At 35.3% G+C, this 24,403-nt stretch overlaps 1 protein-coding gene across 21 annotated transcripts in view; it reads left to right on the top strand.

Annotated features, from left to right (window-relative positions):
* FRYL (FRY like transcription coactivator) overlaps positions 1–24,403 on the top strand; it is a 165,107-nt gene that overhangs the window by 73,068 nt on the left and 67,636 nt on the right. For 12 of the 21 annotated variants that reach the window (XM_086889537.1, XM_086889538.1, XM_086889540.1 and 9 more), the window contains 10 exons: positions 6,093–6,146; positions 9,983–10,122; positions 10,563–10,659; positions 11,241–11,320; positions 11,800–11,880; positions 12,313–12,481; positions 13,310–13,402; positions 16,921–17,019; positions 18,392–18,493; positions 21,275–21,319. In XM_086889537.1, the coding sequence (XP_086745663.1) occupies positions 6,093–6,146; positions 9,983–10,122; positions 10,563–10,659; positions 11,241–11,320; positions 11,800–11,880; positions 12,313–12,481; positions 13,310–13,402; positions 16,921–17,019; positions 18,392–18,493; positions 21,275–21,319 (960 nt within the window). The remainder of the gene's footprint in view (positions 1–6,092; positions 6,147–9,982; positions 10,123–10,562; positions 10,660–11,240; positions 11,321–11,799; positions 11,881–12,312; positions 12,482–13,309; positions 13,403–16,920; positions 17,020–18,391; positions 18,494–21,274; positions 21,320–24,403) is intronic. The other 9 variants (XM_086889548.1, XM_086889544.1, XM_086889545.1 and 6 more) reach the window with 1 other exon arrangement.

Below are 24,403 nucleotides of genomic sequence, written 5' to 3'. Positions count from 1 at the left end.
TACTTGGACACTATACTTTCAAGAAAAGATGTGTTTGGTTTGTTTTCTGAAGTAATGATACTAACACCTGGAATAATATAGTAGTCCGCATATACTGCAGATCAGGCAAAAAGGCAAAACTCCATTGGTGATCCAGACCTCATGGTCATGAAATAAATGGATTTATTTTAATTTGGAAATTCTGGAAAACAAAACAAAACCACCCCAAAACCACAGCAAACAAAACCAACTTTTTTTAAAAAAAAAAATGGAAATTCACTGGGCAGGTGAGATGCTGTGCCTTGCAGAAGATCGGCTCACAGAAAGCTTCTGTTGGCCTCTTGCCAACAACTTTGGCAACTGCTTGCCAAAGTGTTCATGTGCAAAAAGTGCATATGTGAGCATTTGAGCATCAGTTTTGAAACTTCAGGAAAAAGTTTTCTTAGGAAGTAGTCCAAAAAACCAAAAAAAGCAGGGCTAAAACTATGTTGTGGGTTATGGAATCATCTTCAACTATAACCATTAATAGATAAAAGGCTGAGTAAAATGAAACTTTTCTTTATACCTATTCTTTATAGATATGTCTGTGTGCACCAATTAAGTTTACAACTTAAATATAAGTTATCTATTTGTTTTTAGACATCCAAAAAGTCATGTATTCAAGAGGGGTTTATAAGAAAGCACAGAAACTTCGTAGCAAAAGGGGCACACAAGTATGAAGGATACCTGGCTAAAAATGAGAGGAGAGCTGTAGTGGCAGTGATGCTATGGGTGGAAAGGCTGGTGGCTCTACTGTCCATCTGTGTGCCGGATGCTGCCTCTCCAGCCCTATTTCCATTCACTGGCCAAACTGACAGGGAGGGTAGTGCTTGGCCAGAGGGACAGACTGCCTGTAACTGAGGTGAGCTGAAGAGAGCTTTTCCTGCAGACACTACTAGTTTGGAGTCAAGTCTAACCAGGATAATGGTAGCAAGGTAAATATAATAGCTCTGGAGTTCACTTCTGCTGCAAAACCTGTCCCTAGACCAGATTAAATAAATCCTCTGTCATCAGTCCCAGGTTGTGTCTCCTTGCCATGCTGTTGGCTGTTAATTAAACAAATGTTTTTAAATCTGTTAATCATACAAAATTGAAACACGTCACCAGATTAAAAATTAGAAACCCCATGAAACTAATTAAATAATTTGCTTTTCACAGAAGAGTGATTCCCAGCTCTGTTGCCTGGTGAGGTTTTATGGTGATTGCATGAAGTCTACTTTAGTCAAGATTTTTTATTGCTAAGAATCTGAAGTCAGTATTTTGTGTGTATACATTATGAATGAAATTCTTTAGTATAAATTAATAAGAAATTACAAATATTACTGAAGTAGTCATCTATAAAGATTTTGAACATTTTTGTCTGGTTTCATTTGCTAAGCTGAATTCCTTTAAACAAAATGTATTTTAATGGAATTAAATAGAATTTATATGTATAGCCAGCATTCCTCATTTTATATTGGTGGGTGAGAAGGACTGTAAAGAAAATCAGCAAACTGAGAGGTGCCAGAAGCTGTGGAAAAGTGAAACAAACTGAGCCTGTATAACATAAAGAGGTAGAAAGGAATCCTTAGGTGTCCCACCGAAAGGAAATACAAAAGTATTGAAGCAGCTTTATTTCTGTATGTAGTATTTAAGTACTGAACATTCAGTTCTAGTGTATGAAATTTAAAAAGAAGGCTAAAAAGGCTGGAAGAGCACCAGAAAAGCACTGCTTGTGATTGGATAAAAGGCTTTAATGGAAGAGTGGAAAGCCATTTATTATTTTAGTGTGATTTGATTTTGTGGAATGACTTGGCTACAAACAAAAGTGTGGAGAATATATATAGGGTTACATAAATCTTTAATGAAGCTAGGCTGTAGGGTGAAGCTGTTTGAGAGACTTTAAAGCCAGAACAATCAAAATTAGGAGCTAGACACTTTTTAAAACTTGAACATGCCAGTAGGGGAGCAAAAATTAATTAAAATAAAAATTTTTTAAAAAGTCACTGCAGATCAAGACAGCATCTATGGGTGAGGGGTAGTATCATTTTTGCTAGATGTATGGATTACATTTAAAAGTAACTGACTTGTGATTTCAGAAATTAACTGAATTGTTTCCCTGGCTGTGAATTTTACCTACTTTCTTCTTACTAATTTAATTAAGAGTTCTCTGCTTCCAAAATTGCCATACCTCAGCGTTTTCAAAGTTACAGACAGAGCTTATCAGCAAATGCTTAAAATAAATGATTAAATGAAAGCAGCATGTGTAATGACAGAAAGGAAGATCATCCTTTTAATGAATAAATGAAATAAAACCTTTTTTTTTAACCAGTTATGCTAAATCTTTTGCAGCAATATATGGTTTTAAAGGAAAAAAGAGCCCAAGAGTAGTCTTGTAGCTTAAAAAATACTTCTTCTCAGCTGAGAAGGATGACACTGAGGAATGACACCAGCCTTCCCCAAATGTGACATAAACCATACCAGTTAAAAAGATTAGCGATAAACTCAATTATTTCGTATTTCATCAAGCTGCATGCAAATATGGATGATTAGAATTTAAGCAGAGAATTTAACATGGTGCCACCAAGTTGATAAACTGCTAATCTACTAGATTGTAGTTGTCTCATGTGGAAGTCAAAACTAGCGAGAGTATTTAAACCTGTTACTAACAGAAGCAACTCTGTTGTGGAAATACTAAAAATGGCTTAGACTAGCAATGTACACTTTAGCAAGTGTTGCCTAGGTGCTTTCAAAAGTTTGTCTGAAGTAAAATTTAGCACAATACTCTGCTTGTCTCTGGGGCAAGGATGCAGGCACTTCCCAGCCCTTGGGCTGCAGGAGGCAAGGCAGCATCCCTTGTCTGGTTTCTTCCCTGCAGCTTGGAGGACAGCCAGAAGTGCTCCAGTTTGCTTTGCACACCTGAGCCACCCTGCTGAGGTGTGCTAACCATCAGAGGAAGGTGCCAGGGAATTGTGGAGAGGAGCCAACGGGTGGTACCTTTTTCCATGGGTGCAGTTGTTTGCACAGCACATGCAAGTCCTGATCCCTGCTGCCTGCCATATGTTGACATTTCTCCTTTACACAATGGATGCAAACTGCTCTTTGCTTAATGCAATAGTGTTTTGTTTTTTCATTTCACTTGTAAAAGATAAATGTAGACCTATTGTTTTCATCTCTCTCTGAACTTCAGGAAGCCAGGAAAATAAATCTTAAATTATTAATTCAGTTAGAGTTTCCAGACCTTTACTTTATGCTGTTGAATAGATTTTTTTAAATCATGTGAGATGACTGAAGCCATGACAAAGCAGAGGTAGAAGAAGACATTAAAAGAAAATAAATTTTAAAGCCATACAAATAATTCAAAGGCCTTGATAAACCTGTGATTGGGTTCAGGAGTGTTATTTGGTTATGTCACCTTTGTTTGGTCAGTGTTACATTAACTCTACAGTGTATTTACCTTTTAACAGTTAAGATCCTTAGTGCTGAGGAAGCATAATAGAGAGGATTATGAACTTCTAAGGTCTTCATTCTTTCTGACCTTAAAATCTTAAACATTTGATATACAGAACTATCTAAATTAGTATGGATTATGGGAGGGAAGCTAAATTTCAAAGCTAGTTTGCTCTCTATTGACATGGATTTCAACTTCTTTATCTAAAGACTTACAGATTATTTTATTTCTCTTTGATTTGTCATTCCTTTTTTTAGCAATTTTTGGCTTTAGACACATGCAATGGGTATAGTGAACCCTGCCAGGGTTTCTTCACCTGTATAGTAGTTTTGTGATATGATGGTGGAAACGTTGGGATGTTCCCATCCTATCCTAAAGAGATTTAAGGAACCTGACTTTTCCCATCTTCATACAGGAAAGTCACTTTTCCATCTTTTAAGGAAACAGTTTCCTACCTCTTATCATTTAACTTTATTAGCAATGATACAATGTTTGTATAGAGCAGAACATTTCTTGTGTTTCTGCTTTATAGATAAGCTAGCAATTACTGTGCAGTTTATCTGAAAGCATAGTACAGATAACACGAATTCACCTATAGCAGGTGTTTCCATGTGGAAAAAAAAGGAGTAGTCCTAGCTAAAAGAGAATTTGGCTTGGCAAGTGCTCTCTGGAGCTTTTAGTATATGATTTGAAATACCAATTCTCATAACAGTGTTTTGAACAGATTTAACATGTAAAATTACATGAATTTGAAAGAATCAAGGAAATGAAACTTTTTCCTCCTTGTTTTTGAATAGACAGTGAAAGAACATTAACTGCTATATCAGTTGATCAAAAAATAGAGCTTTTTCAGAATAATCAATGCATTTTTCTGAAACCTCTTCCTAAAATATTTTTTAATTTGGGCATACTGGAAGTGAACATAAATGGTAGTATTTTCCTAGATAATTAAGTGGATTTCTTTGGATTATGGAAAGTGAAAATGACTTGTGAATTGGCATCTATACCATTTCAATTTATACTTTCAGAGTAGGCAAAAGCTTTTTGTCTGGACAGTGTTGAATTCAAATTTTCAGAGTCTGTAATAGTTGCCAGATATTGCATTCTTTTTAACACCAAATACTTTTATATACTATTAACAATACTCTTTTTAACACAAAGCTGCTCTTACTGGAGAAAATGCCAGAAATTGTGCTGTATTTTCAAGATTACAATTAAGACAAGAAAAAATAAGTTGCCAGTTCAAACCTGGATTTGGGGCATGCAATATGAATTTTTATCTGTTGAACATATAGTCTGTCTCTTGCAGCCTTGCAAGTGTTAATCACCAAGCAATGTTGACTTTCTCAGATTTTGTCAACAGCCTGACAGCATGGGTGTTGTCTCATACTAAACTACTGGGCAGTTACTTTGTGCTAACAAAGAGTTACAACCTGTTGAGAGCAGAGCTCGCTATCAGTATTGCTCACACCTCCTACATGCCAAACCAGGCAAGTTAATTCTTTGACTTACCTTGCTCCATAAAACTTCCTTGTTTGCTTACTGCAATCTAGTGTGAGCTATTAACTCTTGACTCTAAATACTTTTTTTACTTCCCATGTGAAAGATAACATTTTGGACTCATTTATAATATTATCAAATGAAGCTTAGTTCACATTTTTTTAAAATAACAGGAAATTTTCATCAGATCTTTATATATGTTACCATTTTGCAGTGTGCCTTTAAAGCTGTTGCTGTGGCACTTGCCTTGCTGTAAATCATTGACCCTCAGAGCCAATGCACAGGACTCAGTGTTCTCTCTCTTTTTCTTTTTTCTTCCCTTTTTTTTCTTCTTCTTTTTTTTTTTTTTCTTTCTTCTTTTCCTCTACCTTCTTTTCTTCTTTTTCACTTTCCAGGGTACCTGAGCAAGGTATAAAACTTGCATTTCTTGTAAGTGTATAATTTCATCCTCTGCACAGTGACTAGTAAGAATTACTGTTTACTATTAGAGTTTGTGAATGTTTTGTTTCTGTAATGCTTTAATCCTCACTAACTTATTTTGTACAATTTAATTTTGCTTTTAACAGAGCAGTATGTCATATGCTACTGGTAGCGATAAATACTGTAATAAATAAAATTCCAGTAATATTTTTTTTTTTGTGCCTTACAGTTATTTCAAATTAAAGCAAGGGATTATTCACATTCTCCTTTTACTGGAGCAGGTCTTCTACTATGTTTCATTGCAGTTCAGGACAAGAGCAGATTGGAAATACATTGAATGCACTTGTCTCTGCCTTTGTGAAGACATTTTAAAAATCATTATTGTAACTTAGAATAATTGCCATATACGAACATGAGTATACTTGTTAATTGAGATGGGAGTGGCTTTTCCTCTAAGTTACACTTGATACCCACCACCAGCTGGTCCCCGTTTGGCCTCTGACATCTTCTGTTTGTCAGTCTTTAATGTTATTATTGTTTAGCAACTGAATTATTTTTTGGAAGTATACTTCACATCTCCAGAAATACTTCTATCTGAAAAACAATGAAAACATTTACATCAAAAGTTATTGCTTTTTTCTGTAATACAACTGAGAAGGAATGAATCTCTTTGATAATAGTCAATTGCATAGTGAAATGTATGTTTCTTTTTATTATTATACAGGAAAAGCTCTTGTCCAGATCTCTTCAAAGAGGTGAAGATCTTCAGTTTGATCAGGTAGGAGACATATATAATTGAAGGCAACTTTTATTGGATTAAGGTGGGCTTTATTTTTGCAGAATAGTGGTTCCACTATTGTAATATCTTAGAACATTCGCATCTGAATCTGTGTTAGAAGATTTATACTCTGACTGTTAGTTAGACTTTATTTTCCACTGTAGAATATGATAGCAAGAAACTACTAGAATAGGTAATTATTTGAAGGTGGCAGTGAAAACTGGTGGAAGAAATATGTTGAAATGCACTAGAGGACAAAAGTCTTAGTTTATTTCTACTATCACTTATTGTTTGAGTGTTTGGGGCTCTGTTTTTTAAACAAATAGTGTTAATTTTATTTCAATAACACAGCTTTTACTGAGGGCTTTTTGATTCTATGGCAGAAGTTATAGGGTATATTCAAAGTGTTACTAAAGTGTTACTTTGTCCTTTGCTGAGAATACAGATAGACTGCTGGGCAATTCCATTCTCAGTGAGCTGTGTCTGGGATGACTCTCTGCTTAAATTATTTATATTTATTGTCTTTATTTCTAATTCTTCAATAGTGTAGGCATGTTTGTGTCCCATAACCACTTCCTTGCAATGGAGAGGCAGCATTCAGAGGAAACCCCATTAATTGCCTGTTCCTGTTCTTGACTGTTCCTGAATAGTACCTACTATATGAAGCTTAGTGTTCTGTCTACAGGGAGGTTCTAAAAACAGGCTGAGTGAAGAAAAGAAGAAATAAAATATGTAACTTTTAAAATTTGATAATACAGAAAGAAACTAGTTTTCCTGAAAATACAGTTCTTTCAAAAAAATTGTTTTGTGTGTGTATATATATGTGTGTGAGTTCTTAGTTTGTTCTTTTGTTATTTGTAATCTACTTTGAAGATCTGAACCTTAATGCAACTGAATAACTGCTTTAGACAGATGTGAATGGCTGGAATTATGAATTTTGTTAGGGAATTTTGCACATTGTTTGGCAAAAGGAATTAAGATTGTGCATCTCTGTTGCTCAATGTATAAAGCCCTTATTAAGAACAATTCTCCAGCAGTGCAGAAGATAACAGATTTACAAGTGATTTGCAAAGTGTGGGAATGAGGAGGATCCAGACATCACAGCATCCAGCAGAGAAGCTAGAGCTGCTGCTAGGCCAGCCTTGTTCACCCAGAGGTCTTTATGGAGCCAGGAGTCTGAGTCTAAAAAGTGACCTTACCTGTATTGATAGTGGGGTCTGAGCTAGTAACTGTTGTACTTTGTCAATAAGGAGAACATGCTTGGAACACAAGAGGGCTCTGGGACTAAGGAGGTATCTAATTAAGACTTGTTCTCTCAGTAAGCTCAGTAAGTGATGAGAAGAGGGCTGGAGGAGAAAGGCATGTAGTGTTGCCTGTACCTCTGATAAAAAAGTAAAATAGCATTTAATGGTGTTATAAGCTATTTTTGTTGGAAACATAACCAGACCAAGAGGGCTGTTATTAAAACAAGTGTGAAAAATCAATAGCTTTTAATTTTTAAACAGCAGAAATCTTCTGTTGTCATTTGATATCTTAATTGGAACAATAATATAAACTCAGCTAAAAGAGCTGACATTTTGGAAAGTGAGAAGGAAATTTGTATGTTGATACACTCACAAACTGTTAAAAATTTTAGCATTTTAGTACCAGTGCTTTGCCTTTATCATTCATAGCACATCAGGAAGCTACCGGACAGAAGTTTTTTTATAGAGCATATATTGCATTTCTTAAAATATTTTTGCTTGTACAGCTTGAAACTGAAATAGCTTGTGGGGTTTTTTTTCTGTTTGTTTGGTTTTTTTGTTTTTTGGTTTTTTTGTTCTGGGAGACATACTTGGCAATTTCCTACTCTTGTCCTAAGACATCAAAACTTTATGATCACACAGAAGCCTGTGTTGACCTTCTCAGAGACTGAAGGCAGATGTATGTGAGGTTCAGGCTTGTTCATGATTAGGCACAACTTGAGCAATGTTTTCAGGATCAGGATTTTGGCCAAAGCTGGAGTTTATGCTCTAGCATCTTACCATAATTTTACTTTTTTTACATCTCACTGTGCTGCTGGATATGTTATGTGCAATTAGCAATATGTTACAGCCTTTAAGACTTGAGTAGGATTTGCTGTTTCATTCTGAGGAACTGAAGTATACGTCATGTGTATTGCAGCCCTGTCCTCCTGGGTATTACAGGAGCACTCTTTGTCTGGACTGCTGCTCTCAGCCTAGGCATAATGTAATGCTAAAATAAGAATATTCTTGTATAAGACATATATATTTTTATACAAGAAATGATATTTTTTAATGTAAGATGATTTTGAATTTAGTATTCAAGCATTATAGTAATTACTTTAAATGAAAAATAGCTGATGTTCTGCTTAGATGCTATGCAGCATTAGCAAAGATGTCATCTTCCTGGTAATTCCAGTGCCTTTTCATTAGAATGCAAAACTTGGCAGGAAATAAGTAATTATTATTTAAATCTTACTTTTTATTTTTCAAGAGGAAAATGCTTTATTATGCTAGTAGTTTCTGGGTTTAGCACTTTACCGGTGACATTTTTGAATGCATGTGATGCATGCTTGTTTCTGTGGAAGCCAATGTAAATTGCCTAACTACTGGAACATTTATGGGTGGTAGTAGTATTGGTAAGATAAACTGTAAACTTGCAGGAAAACCTGAGAAAAAGGTTTAGTAAAGCTTAGAATGCAGGTTGCTTCTCTTTCTTCTGCTAATAAATCCATCCATTCAGAACACAATTCTTGTGACTTGAATAACTGACTGGTTGACAAGCTGAGTAATGTATTCTGAGGTTCCCTGCGGTTAACTTGTTCCCCATCCCTTCCACAAACTTAAAAACCCAAGGTGCTTCAAATGAGGAAAAAGAAATAACTGCATTAATGTGTTATCAGAGCATGTAATGCATAATACTATATTGTTATCTGGAATAGTGAATAATAGATAAGTTACAGCATGATCATGACTTCTGTTAAAACCTCTTATCTGAATGATCCAAGAGGTGAGTAATACATGGCATCAGTGAGCAACATGGTAACTGTCCCAGTCCAGCCTGTGTTTTGGGAATGGGCTTGCTCCCTGCTGCCTCCTGGAAGCAAGTTTATAATGGCATTATGCTGTCTTCAGTCATTCTTCTCCTTTCCAAGCTGGGGTACTTAGGAGTTCTCTCTAAGTTTTTAGTTAAAGGAAGACTAGAAAATTTAAGTTTAATAACACCATAAAGTCTTCCTTCTTAATAATGGTTTCTATTCCACATCTGTTGCACAGATGAGTTTACTAATCATATGTTTTCTGAAAGATAGCAGTAGACAGAGGAGTTATACTAAAACTAAATATAGCTTGAGACCCAGACCAGTCAAATGTATTAAAGGCAACATAGAATATCTAAAAGGCTCTTATTTTTGTTTATATAATAACCAAAGAAGCAGGAAGCAGTTTTTGAAAGTTACATACTTCATCAATTTTGGAGAGTTGCCTCTTATCTGTCATTTGAGATATGAAGCTGTGTGTACTTCAGAGATATGTACAGCAACATTCAGTGACATCCTAAAAGCTCTTCTGTTCTCTCAGTGGTTTTATACATGTTATATATGAATAAATTTGTCATTTTGTTACCCCAGTGAGCTTTGGCAGACTTGGCTTAAATTTTTTTTTACAATGGACTTAGTGTGTAATATTTACAGTAACTGTTCTAGGTGAAAACAAATATTAAGTTGCCACTCAATGATACATGGTTTTTAACATTAAAAAACAATTTGAAAGAATGATTAAACTCTAGGATTTTTATTGCTATATCAGGCTAAAGTATTTTTCTTACACTTTCAGTTGATAAGCTCTATGAGCTCAGTAGCAGAGCACTGTCTCCCCTCCTTACTACGCACCTTGTTTGACTGGTACAGGCGTCAAAATGGAACAGAAGATGAATCTTATGAATATAGACCTCGGTCAAGCACAAAATCAAAGGGGTAAGAATTTTCCTTGCAGAAGTCTGTCTGATTTCTGTGTGCTTTCTCATAAGAAGATGTGTGCTTTATACTTCTGTGACAAGTATGTTGTATTTGGATTTGTCCTTACCTAAATTTGTGTATAAAGAGCACAGAGTTCTTTGTGGTAGTGTATTTAAGTTGTATAGATGATATACACGAAGTGACTTAATGCTTTTGGTGTGGATATACAGGAGGTTGGCTACAGGTAATTCTAAGCTAGTTTGATTCTTGGCATGTCCTTTCAGGAGGAGGGGGCAAGATATCAGTGCTGTGCCAAACCCCCAGGTCTTTCTACCTATCCATTTTATATACACCTTCAGCAGTGATTACATGAAAAACAGTGCAGTCATTATCTCTTCAGTATTTGTGTTCTCATCAGTCTCATGTCTGATACCTGTGTTCTTGATTTCTCATTTTAGGGATGACCAACAGCGTGAAAGAGATTATCTACTTGAAAGGAGGGACTTAGCTGTAGATTTCATTTTTTGTTTAGTTTTAATAGAGGTTCTAAAACAGGTAAGATCTTTTGCTTTGGCAAATTAATTTTAATATTTTGCTTTTAATATTGGTTTTGAGAATCTCCTTTAAATTTTTAATTTAAAAGCTAGAACATATCTATGATGAGCATATACAAGGCTGTAATTATACTCTCATAAACTTACATAAAGCTTTTGGCCTCTTCTGCCTTTACATGCCTGCATTATTTCAGTTCATGTGCCTTGGAAAGCTGCTGATGTACTGCAAAAAGCAGAACTGTAAAAAATAACTTTTCATTTATGTTCAGTACCATTTGTCAGCTTAAATGTGTTTGAAATACAGGTTGAAATTGTTGGATAATGAGATTAAACTGCCACTTAAAAAATTAGAGAAGGTATGTAACTTTGCTTAGAATTATCTTTATTTGGCTAAGAATGCCAATGCAGATTGTGTAAATGTTAGATACTGCAGAATTAGCATGATATATGCCAGCAAAGGATGTGGTCTTGGACACTGAGGGGAAAAGATTTCTCCAGGGCATCTCACAGTACTGTTTATTTGCTTCATACATGCATGTATGTATAGGTGCTACATACATGTAAGTGATATGTGCATTTCAGATACCTGTTCATCCAGTGCCAGATCCTTTAGTACATGAAGTTCTAAACTTGGCTTTTAAGCACTTTAAACATAAGGAAGGGTAAGTTTCACTTGTGTGTTTTAAAATATTTTATATTACCAGCCTGTGCTTGCTTGTTATGATTGCCTCACATATAACATGTTGGTGATAAAACCAGTGTGAATGAACACTAGTTAATGTCTTTAAATGGAAAACATATCTTGAAAGAACACAGCTGTGTTCAAGGTAACACTGAGTTTATTTTGCTTAGAATATATAGAATGATTTACATTCTCATACACTGTAAGAAAAGTCCAAGTTTGGATAAATACAGTAAAATTTCTATCCAGAATAGGTTTTTTTCCAAATAAGAAATGAAACTACACTATTTTAAATGTCATCCATGCATTTTATGCTTGATTTTGTTTTGATGGTAATAATTTGCCTGCTAGAGGACTAACTTTTTATTTGTTATTGAGAACTTGCTTGGGGTTTAGAAGGAGCAAAGTTGTATTTAATGTATTTTATTCCCTTCATTTTAATTTTTTTTTCCTCTTTAGGTATTCAGGAACCAACACTGGGAATGTGCATATTATTGCAGACTTATATGCAGAAGTGACAGGGGTTCTTGCTCAATCAAAGTAAGTTCATTCTCTTGCTCTTTGTGTTTAGGGACAAGCCAACATAGACTTAAAACTATTTGATATAGAATCTATTCATGTAGCTAATCCTGTCAAATCCTCTGTCAAATGTAGTCAGGTTAAATGTAGTCAGGTTAAATGTAGTCAGCCAGCACGATAAAATTGAGCAAATCAAGAAATAATCTTTAGTGCAATTGCTTTGCAGCAGCTTGTAGGGGCAGTCATATGTTGTTCAGTTAACTGGTATATTCTACTGATCATCATAGGCACTCTTAAATGCCTAGATGTGAAGAACCAGGGTTCAACTTGCTTGCATTTTTCATTCAGTAGGTGCTGTTATTGTTACAGACTAAAGAAACTGGTTCAGAATTACAGACCCCATACAAAAGTAACTAAGAATGCAAATAATTGTCATCTGTATCCCTTGTTCAGGTTTCAAGCTGTTAGGAAGAAGTTTGTCACTGAATTAAAGGAGCTGCGACAAAAAGAACAGAGTCCTCATGTAGTACAGAGTATCATCAGTTTGATTATGGGAATGAAGTTTTTTCGAGTAAAGATGTATCCTGTGGAGGATTTTGAAGCATCATTTCAGTTCATGCAGGTAAACATAAAACCGAAATGAGTATAATTTTAAATGTTTAAGTCATGAAGCTATGATGACACTTGCTGTGATCAGTCACTCCCTCTACTTCTGTACCATCTTTCATCCTTTTCTGTTCAGTTCCTAATTTTTCAGAGGTGTGAATTATTTGTTTCTCTGCAGTTTGTGACTATCTGACATCAGGAGAAACCTTTCACAATTGCTTTAGTGGTGTGGCAAACCTGTAATACATGAATTTAAGACTGAATGAAATGGCTAGCAGACAAATCATTTTCTGCCTTTATGAAAGCAGTGTATTAAAGAAAAAGAATTATTTTATATATATATAATTTTTTAACAGATGAGATGTCAAGACATACTTTTCTTTAAAACCACCTCACTATGGATTATTTATTGTGTATGGAATATTTATTATCTTTAATTTTCTTTGCATCAAAGTTCTTTGAAAATGAAAATTAGTATATAAAATATAATTTTAATAGAGGTAAGCAATAAATTTTTGAAGCTTCAAAATAATTGCAGGAAAATGTGCATATTTATATTTTGTATTGTGAGTACTCTTTATATTCTGAGTAAAAAGTAAATAGCTATCTGGTATTACAAAATGTGCTCCTTTCAATTCATTGAGGTGTATTGCTGGGGAAATAGGTTTTAAAGTTTCTTATGTTTTGTGAAGTTGATACTGTTAAGGAATGCAAGACTAACTCAAACACATGACATGTTTTAAATTAAAAAAGGCAACTGATGTTAGACTGCTAGTGTTTTTTATGGCATAGTTATGTTTGTAGTCTTTTTTTCTAAGTATTTTCCTAATGTTTTCTTACTAAGGAGTGTGCTCAGTACTTCCTGGAAGTAAAAGATAAAGATATAAAACATGCACTTGCTGGTTTGTTCGTGGAAATTCTCATACCTGTAGCTGCTGTAAGTATTTTAATCCCCCCTGACATGCTGTTCCTCCCACTTTCAATTGGGCTTTCATTATTAAAATTCTTGAATTAATCCTCAAAATATTGCATTGTATAGATTCAGAAAGACATCTGGTACCTAAGGACGGCTTACAAGGAGGCTGAAGAGGGAGTTTTTACAAGGGCATGTAGTGATAGAACAAGGTGGAGCAGGTTTAAGATGAAGGAGGATGGGATTAGATTAGATTTTAGGAAAAATTTGTTTACTGGGACGGTGGTGAGGCCCTGGAACAGGTTGCCCAGAGAAGTTGTGGATGCCTCATGCTTGGACGTGTTCAATGCCAGGTTGGATGGGGCTCTGAGCAACCTGGTCTTGGTAAAAGGTGTCCCTGCCCACAGCAGAAGGGGGAGTTAGAACTACATTATCTTTAAGGTTTCCTCCAACACAAACCATTCCATGGTGTTACATAGATTACAAACACCTTCACAGTTTTAAAGGGAAATGGGTTGACTTGTGTGTTAGGTAGTTTGCGTTTTTTTCATAACTTAAAAAAATTAGTCTGTTTTCTAGACACCTTTATTACCAGAGCATTGTGTAATTTTATAAGTGCTCTAAAAATTTGAAGTTTCCTTGGTTTAATATTTGTTTGCTCAAGGGTCTTCTTGACTTTCCTTTATTAGCTGAAACCTTTTAAGTTTCTGTAATAACCTGCGATATGTAACATTTTTACAGTCTGATAAGGAGAGTGTGAACTCATATGCAGTATGGAAAAATGTTTGTTTTAGCTAATTAAATAAAAATCATTTGTAGAGGTGAATGTCCACTAGATTTAATCCTTCAAGTGGAAGAGCAGTCAATCATCTTCTGTGTGTGTTTCAAATCTAAAAACAGAAATTTCACACAGCAGTCATGAACAAGGAGAAAACCTCATTATCATCACAGTGTTGGATGTACTGTGCCTCTAATGCTGCTTGTGAGAATGTTTCAGTCAAGACAGGCTCTCCTTCCTCCCAGGCTGCTTTGCTTGGTTTTGTGAAGCTTGTCCAATAGGTCAAGAAGAAATTATGGCACCTGAGTATAATTCAAGTTGACCATTTACCACAAACTCAGTTAATTTCATCACAGTAAATTGATACTTGCTAGGATTGTTGTCTAAAGTGTTAGTTGTATTGGCAGATGCCAGGCCACACTGTTTGGCATGCATTCCCAAAAAATGGCAGGTTGTGCCTCTATGTTGCTACATAGATTATAGGGACATACCTTGCTATATATGGAAAATTTGGATAGGTGGGTCTTGTTTTGTAGAATAGGATCTATGAAGAGTAGAACACTGGATAGGCATCCCATCTGAAGATTATAGGAAAAGAAAGATAACTCTCTCTGAACTCTTAATCCTCTTTTAAATGGTTTACCTTGCCCTGGGCAAATACTTCTTTCCCTTCTGTGGTCTCAGTCTTGGTTTTTGTGGGTTTTTTTGTTTGTTTGTGAGTTTTTTCAGTTTGTCTGTTTTTGGTTGGTTGGTTAGGTTTGGTATTCTTGGGGGTTTGAATTTTTTTATTTTTTTATTTTTTTTAATTTTTACATTTCAAAGGAGGCAATCTCTTTTCATAAGACGTTACTAGAAGGAGGTGTTTCTAGTAGTAACTGTTTACGGGAAGAAGTTTTGATCTCACCCAGGCATGCTTACACTCTTCTAGAGAAGAAGAATTCTATAGAAGAATTTTCTTCCTATTAAAGAGTGAGCAAATTTTGTCTTTTTGAATTCCATAGTTGCTTGCCAGTTGGAGTGGGAGTGCTGAGTGAAACCACTTACTTAGCATTTAGGTAAATGGAAATATTAGTTTGCAGAATCTTAAGCATAGTGAAAACTGCCCTTGAAATAATGAGGAAGAAGCAGCATTTGGGAGTTGGGACTATCCACTGACAAGGGGGGAGGCATGAACACTGGCTGTGCAGAGCACTTGTGGTGGTGTGTGATCCCTTCCTACAAGCACAGCCTGAATCAGCGCTTCACAGACAGTTGGGGAGGGAGACTTGATCTTTCCTTCTGACTCATTGAGTCTCTAATCATTTCACACAAATGGAGCTTCTTAAATAGAAATGAAGAGCTCACTCCCAGGCTGAGGTGCAGTTGAGCAGGTTAGTCATTCTCTTGGAAGATTTGAGATGTGAGTTTGAATATTTTTGATGCAGCTGAAGGAATTGAATGTAGATTTTTCTGTATCTTGGATACAGAAAATCACTCAAGTGAGGAAGCTGTTGAGTTTCAGCATTGAGACTTCTTTACTGTCATTCTCTTGCTTAGTCATTCAGGCATTTTAAGAAACCTGACCTGATTTGGACCCTGCAGGTATGATGAATCACAGCATGTTTTATAGCAAGGATGTTAGGGGTGCTCTGAAAGCCTAAGGTTATATCCCAAAGCAGCAATTAGATGATGACAGCAAATGACTGATTTTTTATGTGAAGCTAGCAGAGTACTAATCAACTTATAGCCTAAGAATAGCAGAAGATAAATAATTTGGTACATAGGAAGTGATTTAAATTATAACTACTTTCTCAGTTCTTTCTTCTTGGATCTGTACACATTACAGAGATACATGCTGTTTTTATGCTTCTACATCATGGGGGTTTAGGAGTGTTCTTAGTAAGGTGGACATGATTTTTCATGGTATAATGTTAGTAGATATAATGTTTATATAATATTAATAACTAAAGAATAAAAAAAAATCTTACATTGTAAGGAAATTATATGTACAGAGGCTCTCATCCAAAAAAGACATTTCAGTCTCCAACACCCCACCCTTCAATTTGATAAATAAAGCAGAAACAGCTTAAAAAAGTAGGCTGAGAATAATATTTAAGTAGATCATCCTGGGGATCCAGAGAGGAGCCTAAGAGCTTTGCAGAGGTTTCAGTAAAGAAGGTGGTAGCTGTTTGTCTGCGGAAGGAAACCTGTGCTGTGTGCAAGAGCAGAGCGAGTCGGAATGGTATAGGGCTCCATGTGTGAGCCTTCATTCTGAAGGCTGAGCAAAGAAAACTTGCATGATTGGTTGACTGGTTATCCTGTGGATTATTTCTTCACTTTCCAGTTTTCATTAAAACAAAATAGAAAAGAGGAACAGTTCAGAGGGGAACTGTGAAAGTTATCGATAGCAATTTTTTGAATAAATGTAAATATGCATATGAAGAGCTACAACGTAGTTTTTATTTGTTAGTTGGTGTCAAATACATTTTCTTACTTGAAGTATGGAATAGAGACCATGTTCTTAAAACAGTTTTAGTGGGCTGTTTTGTTGGGGTGGAGGTTTTTGGTTTGTTTTCTTTAATTGTTAATTTTAAACATATGGTTGTAGTGTATGGCAAGATTTCTTATGCTTCTATTTATATTTCAGATAAATACATAAATACATTCCTAATGTGAAATTTAACTTTTGAATGATTTTGAATTCCTAGACATCTTAATGTATATTTAAATTGCCTTCTGTGTAAATTTTTAAGCCCATTAATTTGTGTTGTTTTTTTTCTAATAGGCTGTTAAAAATGAAGTGAATGTGCCATGCTTGAAAAACTTTGTGGAGATGCTTTATCAGACTACCTTTGAATTGAGTTCAAGAAAGAAGCATTCGCTGGTATTTCAAAGAAATATTTCAACTTCTCCATTTTGCTCAGCTTAAGATAGTACATTATATGAGGAGAAGCTTATCAGGCCATATTAATTTAAATCTTAATGTCTCAATATAATTAAATTCCCACAGTGTATGGGCATTTGTTCTAATTTTGCTTTGTTTCTTTGTGCAGATACGTGCTTTTATCTCACATGTGAGATTGTCTTGAAATCAGTGCTTGTTTTTGATTATTTATGTGGGTTTTAGCAGAGTTATTTAACCTAATGTCTTTTTAGTAAAAAACTAGCATTCAGGGAGTCTGAATATATTTCTCTTAGGGTTAATTAAAAGAGATAAATGTCAGACAAGACCTTTCCAGTAAAATAGCCACATCTTAATAGCCCTGCTCTGCCTGGTTCTCTCTTCATACACCTTGTTTTTCTTTTTTCAGTATTTTTTTATTATCTCTTATTTTTGCAGCGTTTGGTTATTTTTGATGACTATGGCAGCCATGTTTCAAGTTGATTCACTTTGCTGAAAATATAGAGCTAATTTTTTGCATTTCAGTTCGCATATTCAGTAAATGCAAGTGAATTTAAAATATTTTATTCTCACTTTCATGGTATGGACAAACTTTACTTTCTAGTATTCTGCACCTATAGGTTAAACTCCTTATGTAAGAATGACATAAAGTGGCTGATATTGGTATTCAAAATGTCATTTCATTTATTAAGTTAAATGTTTCAATAGTACCATTTACCTACTCATCTTTTAGTTTTGCTTCATGACAAGAAAAGCTGCAGTCAGATTTGGTACTAATGTGTACCATTAGATGTGTTAAAGTATTTGGTACTTAAACAAAATTATCTTACTAAAGCAAAGCTAAATCATACCCTGCATACTCACAGACTTAAATTAAATTACATTGTGGTTCATTCCTCACTAAAATTAGATCTTGACTAGAAGTAGCATTTCTGACAACTGAAAATCTCAGTTTTCACTGAGTTGATGTTTTTGCTGAATATTCTTGGAGGCAGTTCACCTGCCCAGCATGTAGGACTGCATGAATTGAGTTTTGTGGTTGCAGGGAAAGCATGACCATTGTATGAAGTGTCAGACTGCTCTCAGTCCTTGTTTGAGATCAAGCCTTTCTGGGGGATGAGCTTCACCTCGGTCCCACTGCCCAGTCTGACCCCTTGAGCTCTTCCAGCACCCAGGAGGTTACTCAGGGCACTGTGTCAGGCACAAGGGTCCCAGTGCAGGGGAGATGCTGCCATGCAGTGCCAAAACTGTGGGAGTGAGAGGCAACAACCAGCTGTGTCTCATTCTCAATGTACAACACTTAGGAGTTCTGCAAAGAGCAATTTGATCAATTCTTTTTCCCCCCTACTCATAGGCTTTGTATCCATTGATCACCTGCCTGTTGTGTGTCAGTCAGAAACAGTTTTTTTTAAATAACTGGCACGTTTTCCTGCAGAACTGTTTGTCACATCTAAAGGTAAGAATCCTTTTTAATTAAGGAACTCTTGCAAATCACTAGCATTTATTACAATATGTTCTCAGCATTCTTGTGCCAAATAAACAATGAGTAATATTTGGCTGTTTAAAAGGACACTGAAATATTTTTTCTAAAAAGAAATTAAGTGTTTCAAGTCTCTGTATTAAACTTAGAAGTAAGTTTTTGTGATGCTGTCATGTTGGAAATAAGTGTGGTCCCCTTGGGGAATTATCATTTTTATTGAGTAATGTCTGCAGAAGTGTCTGCTAATAAGGGTTGTTCATGCCAGAGAAAATACAAACTGTAATTCTTTATGTGAAAATTATATGTGAGAAAATAAATTACTTTTCTGCTCTTCTAAATAGAATGAATAGGAACTGCAAACTTTCTATCTTTTGTTCACTTAGTGAAGGAATAGAAAATTGACTGTGAGACCAGAAAAGATGTTATATCTACAGCCTGTGATACATGTTTTAAAAAAACAGTTACAGTGTCCTTTTAACTTGTGCCTTTTGTTGATATTATTGTAACCATCAATTGGTTGATAAAGACATCAAGATACTTACAAATTAGTCACTTTCTTGTAGTTATTGTACATGTTCTTTCCTTGATTATGATTAACGTAATTCATGATTTTGCCTAATGTGTTGATTTTGAAAATGTTAATAAATTCTTTGATCCTCCTTCACAACACTGATTTTGGTTAGCTATGAGTGAGTTATGAAGCTTATTCGTAAAATACATAAACCAGCATGAAGTCAAAAGGAAAACGGTTTAGCTGCTTGGATTGTTGTTAAGGGTCATTTTGTTCTTACAACATCTTTCACACCTTTCTGTTGCTTGTTGGGTTCTGTATATTTTTCATCTAACATTATTGCAGTTCTTTTGCAATATTTGCCTTGATTTTTGTTTTGTGGTTTATTTTGCTTATGGAGGCTGCTTGTGCTTTTGTTTTTAAAGCTTTTAAAAATACTCCTTACAATCTAGGAGTTGCCTTTTTCTGGCATAATGTCCATTGATGGTAATGGATGTATTAAAACTATAAATGCCAGTGAGTTTAATTGGTGGTTGCTGAGCATGCATTTTATATTTTACTTAGATTTGTTAACCACTAACAGCTTAACACATTTACTGTAAGGCTCTATTCAGCAGAAATTCCACATATGAATTTCTGCAATTCAGAATTTATAGTGTTACAATGCTATGCCATCAGTGAGTTCTTTAGGATATCATGTGGCTTGGTTTAATTTGGCACACCAAATTACTATCAAGTTTTTTGGGTGCCTACCTTGTTCAGAAACTTTGTTGAGCTTAATCTTGAAAAATACACCCCCACTGTCCTCATGTGTCTTATGAATTAATGTGTTCCTTTGTTTCTGAAGCTAATTAAATGCATGCACTCTGTAATAAGTAATCTCATTAATTTATAAATCTGATTTTCACAGCAGTTTAGTCTTTCAGATTTCCCCTCCCCCATTTTATTTCCTGATTTTCTAATGACTAAAATTATTTTATTTGGAGTTAATTAATTATGTAAAATGAAATAAGAAATTCTGAATCCATTGCCTCTAGTGTCCTTGTTATTAATAAAGTAATTTTGAGAGTTACTAGGAGATACTTAGAGCACTAATAGGATTCATCTACCCCGACTGTATTTGTTGAAATGAACAAATTAGGAATTGAAATAATGATAACACTTAAAGTCTGTCACAGGGATATTCTGTGAAGAGCACAGGCATGCTAGCAAGTCACCAAGAGGTAATGTAGGTGATGGATTCATGGTGCACTCTTTATTCCCTGGTGTCTGCCAAGTCTTTCTTAGGCATGAACACCACGTCACGCTTTGGTGACTGAAATAAGCCATTTCCCATTTGCCCTGGTGTGAAAGCTCACACCTTTGCAGTGGCCCCACAGTACCTGAAATAGTTTATTCATACCCTGCCTTACCTTCTGGTTCTGCATTAAATTTAATAATGCTCCTGAGAGTGCTCTGAATCCTAAGCCTGGCAGTATTTATGGTCTTTGTACATTCTCTGTGCTGGGTTTCACTGCACACTGCCTATAGTTGTCCTCAAAGCAGGCTTAGTGTGTGGGGAGAACATCCTAGCCTTGCTGAAAGGAGGAAACCTAGTGGTCTGAACCAATGCAAATAGCACATCAGTGAGTTGTAAGACTCAGCTTAGACCAGGAGTGTATGAAAGGGTTGGTTTTTTTCTGGCATATGTATAGCTGGCTTTGCCCCACAAAGCTGTTGGGATGCTGTTTCAGCACTGAGCCCAGCACTTTTTTTACACATTGTAGTGTAGGCAAAATTCTGAATTTGTTCAGCAGTCAGTAATGCTGGGTCAGTATTGTAAAACACTTTACTTACTTTTTTTGACTAGTATCTACACAGACTAATTCTAGCAAGTTTGTCAGAAAGTTGATAAATTCTTGGATGAATCTGAGTTGTGGTATCTTTACTATGTCTTCTGGAGAGAGGAATGAACATTTTAAAAAGCTGCAGAAATGGGAGAGAACAATGTCTGTCATTCTGCAGCACTGTTGGCTGGAAAAAGAGTATTTTTTTTTCCCCTCTCAGTTTACCCATAGTTCCTGTTACCACAAAACCTTAAAAGTTGAAGGGATGTTTTCAACCACTGTAGCAAACCCTTTATTTCTACTGAATAGAGTCCTTGCTAGACAGCTATCTGTTGGTTTTGAGCTTTTTTTCATCTAACATGCATGTGCCTTCCATTCTCATGTTTGTTATGTTTTGCTGTCTCACATTGCTTTATTTAGATGCCATCTAACAACAGTATCAGAAAACAAATAGAAACACTGCAGGTGAGTTAATATGTTGTTGTAACTCAGTGAAATGTTGCTTTGTCTCATGTAAATACTTGTGTTTCAGTTTTTTTATGTTATTTGTTGTATTTTGTGCTTTCCTTTCTTTGTAAAATTGCTGTTAGTACTGTTAAGAAGCAACAGGACTAAGAACAGCTGTTTCAAAAATATTTTTCTCTTGCCAGGGAGTAAAGGAGAAATATCAGAAAATTGTCTAATACTAATTTTTCCTTGGGGTTGAAAGTGTGGCTTTGTGAGATTGATTATTAATATCACAGCTGGTTTCCCTGACAGCAGTGCATGTTTCCACTGGAAGTAACTACCTGTTCAGATGTATGGGTTTTTCTGTTACTTCATTTCAAAAAGTACCTTGCATGTGAGCAAACTGAAAACATTTTCACAATAAGAAATGTGAAACTGATTTACTGTAACAACTTGCAGTGCACTAACTTGAAAGACTTTTACACTGTTGGTTTTGCAGGTTTTAAAAAGTAGAAATTGTTTTAGTTCAGAACAGAAGAAAAGTTTAACATCAGTATTAAAAAGTACTTTCTTCAGTAAGTGACTACATTTGACTAACATGGAAAAAATGCTATTTTGTTTCTTGCCATCATTGAGATTTGTTTCATTGACTCATTTTAATGTGTCATGTAACACCACTGTAATTTGCTCTTATGTTTTTTGTTTTGTAACAGATACTGTTCCTGATAACTTTTTTCATAGTCTGCTGATACCATAATTTATGTTAAAAGTTTTAGGATTTTAAACAAAGTTGTTTAAAAAGACCCCATATAGAGTACTTTAAAATCTGACAGACATTATCTTAAAAAGACTAAAATTCAGCCAGGCTGTTGAGTTACATAGCCATCTATTCCTTATTCTAGTTGCTCTGATGTCTAAGCGAAAATAAATACTGACATCTTAACACCAGGTGTACGTGAAGTGTGCTGTAATTCAGACTCCAAAAGCAATTTTCTTCTAGCATATTTGTTAAGTTCTTCATTATAGGATGTGATAATGAAAATTTTCAGTGCTTAAAATAAATAAATAATAAATAATAATAATAAAATACTTTAATAGTAAAAGTACTGCAGGACTTATTTTGCAACTCTTCTTAAAAGGTGAATGCCTCTTTATATGCTACTTTTTTTCTTTATAATAAGCAAACTTTGTCATAACTACTCAGAAGTAGCTCTATTGGATGATATACTTGCTCACAGATGGAACATTGTTTACACATTATTGAAATATATGCTACCTTTACCATTTTTTGATTAGATGACTGAAAGCCAACAATAATTTATTTTTGCTTACTTCCTGACCCATAAATTAAGCTCCCCTGTAGAATATCAGAAATTAGAAAATTGAAGCATTACTGAGTTACAAGTGCAGTTCGTATAGTCTTTGATAACACTTGTAACAATGAATTCCCCAAACTGCTTTGACAATCAGTAGTTGTTGACCTGTAAATTAAACACAGTGAGTAATACTACTGTAGGGGTTTTGCTGTTTAAGCTGATTAGAATCAAAGCTATCACAGTCTCAACCTCTGGTACAGTTACGTTTGCTTTTTTCTCACAGAAGCACTGCAGGTAAATTCACTAAACAGTGAGACATTTATCAGTGTGAATAGTAAGCAGGGACAGGTGTAACTTCTTACTGGATAGATTTTGTCCAGATGACTTCCCTAAATTTACCTACTGCCTAGTTACAGGTGCTGATTGTGAGGCAGCACACATTGATGTGTGAAGGGAGGGCAGAACAGCATTATTGCTGATGTAAACTGGGTGATGTTATTCCCTCTAATATTCTGGTAGTCTTGTGTGTTACTTGTTTGTACTTCTTTGAAATACCACTTCTGCCTCTGTGATTCTGAGATAGGCTTTTAGCCTTTCTTAAAATAAGATGCTGCCAAAACCAGCAGTCTGGACCCACCTGTGTTCAAGTCACCAAAATTACTTTCCTTTATGTATATAGTCTTTTAGACAGACATGAACATTAACTTATTTTGATCAGCTTACGGGTGCAGGTTGGACTTTCTCACTGATAGAATTAATGTAGAGGGAGTATTGTGGGGGAGAGAACCATGAATGAGACCATCTCTTTTTGAACAGTATGGTTTAGGTTCCACTTAAAGCCTTTGTGAATTTGCATTCCATTTGTTGTGGAAGGATAAAGTCATTTGCTATTCTGATTCACTGGTTTGTGACACAAAATACGAAATTAATTATGTTCAAGTCATCATACAGATATGTCTTGAAACAGAGAGACTTCAGTGGAGATGGGGAAGGTGTGGTTTTGGGGTTCTTTTTTAACTTTTTTGTTGGTTTTGTTTGGGTTTGTTAGTTTGAATTGGGATAATGCCTAAAAACTTGATGACTGGGAATCATTTATTATATTCAGAAATTTATACTTATGGCCAAGTCCAGGAATCTTGCTGGACACTACTAAATTGTAAGTACTCCAAGAATCCCTATTTGGAAAAGAGGTTTCTGGAGCTGGTACAAAGAACGTTTGTTACTTACTGTTTTGCACAGTTTAAGAGCTTAGGGGAGCAAAGCTAAACTCATAGTGTAGCAGCTTAAAAAAAAAGCTTAAAAGACCAAAATTATTTTGCATATAGTACATAATTTAAGCTGCTAGATTTTATATTAATTCAAGAAATGGTAACAATTGTTACACTAAAAATCATTGAAAGTGGGAAAACGCTAATACAGCCTTCAGGGAGTGTCTGTGTAACGTGAAGCCACACCCAGAGATGCATCCTTGTGTGCCTGCCCTGTTTTGCATTCTTTTCTTCTGCACCTGCTACTGTCTGCTGTCACAGACTGAGTGATGGAATGAGACCTTGTGCCTGATCCAAAGCAGCTACTCCAATTTTAGACAAACTATAAATTAGTTTGCTATGAAGTAGGTATTTGTTACCAATGGCTTTCTGAGAAAAGTTCTTGAAAGCAATATACTCTTGGTGTGTTCATCTCAAGAGGAATCTCTGCTTTTTAGTTACTCCTCTGCCCTCAGAGTTAGAGATGTGTAAAATGAGCTAGAATTACTAGTTAAAAATTTAGGGGAGTATTAGAAATA

The sequence above is a fragment of the Cyanistes caeruleus genome, chromosome 5 (genome assembly GCF_971803275.1).
Source record: "Cyanistes caeruleus chromosome 5, bCyaCae1.hap1.1, whole genome shotgun sequence".
In the NCBI taxonomy this organism is placed as follows: domain Eukaryota; kingdom Metazoa; phylum Chordata; class Aves; order Passeriformes; family Paridae; genus Cyanistes; species Cyanistes caeruleus.
Note: the sequence above shows the minus strand (reverse complement) of the source record. Positions and strands in the feature narration are given on the sequence as shown.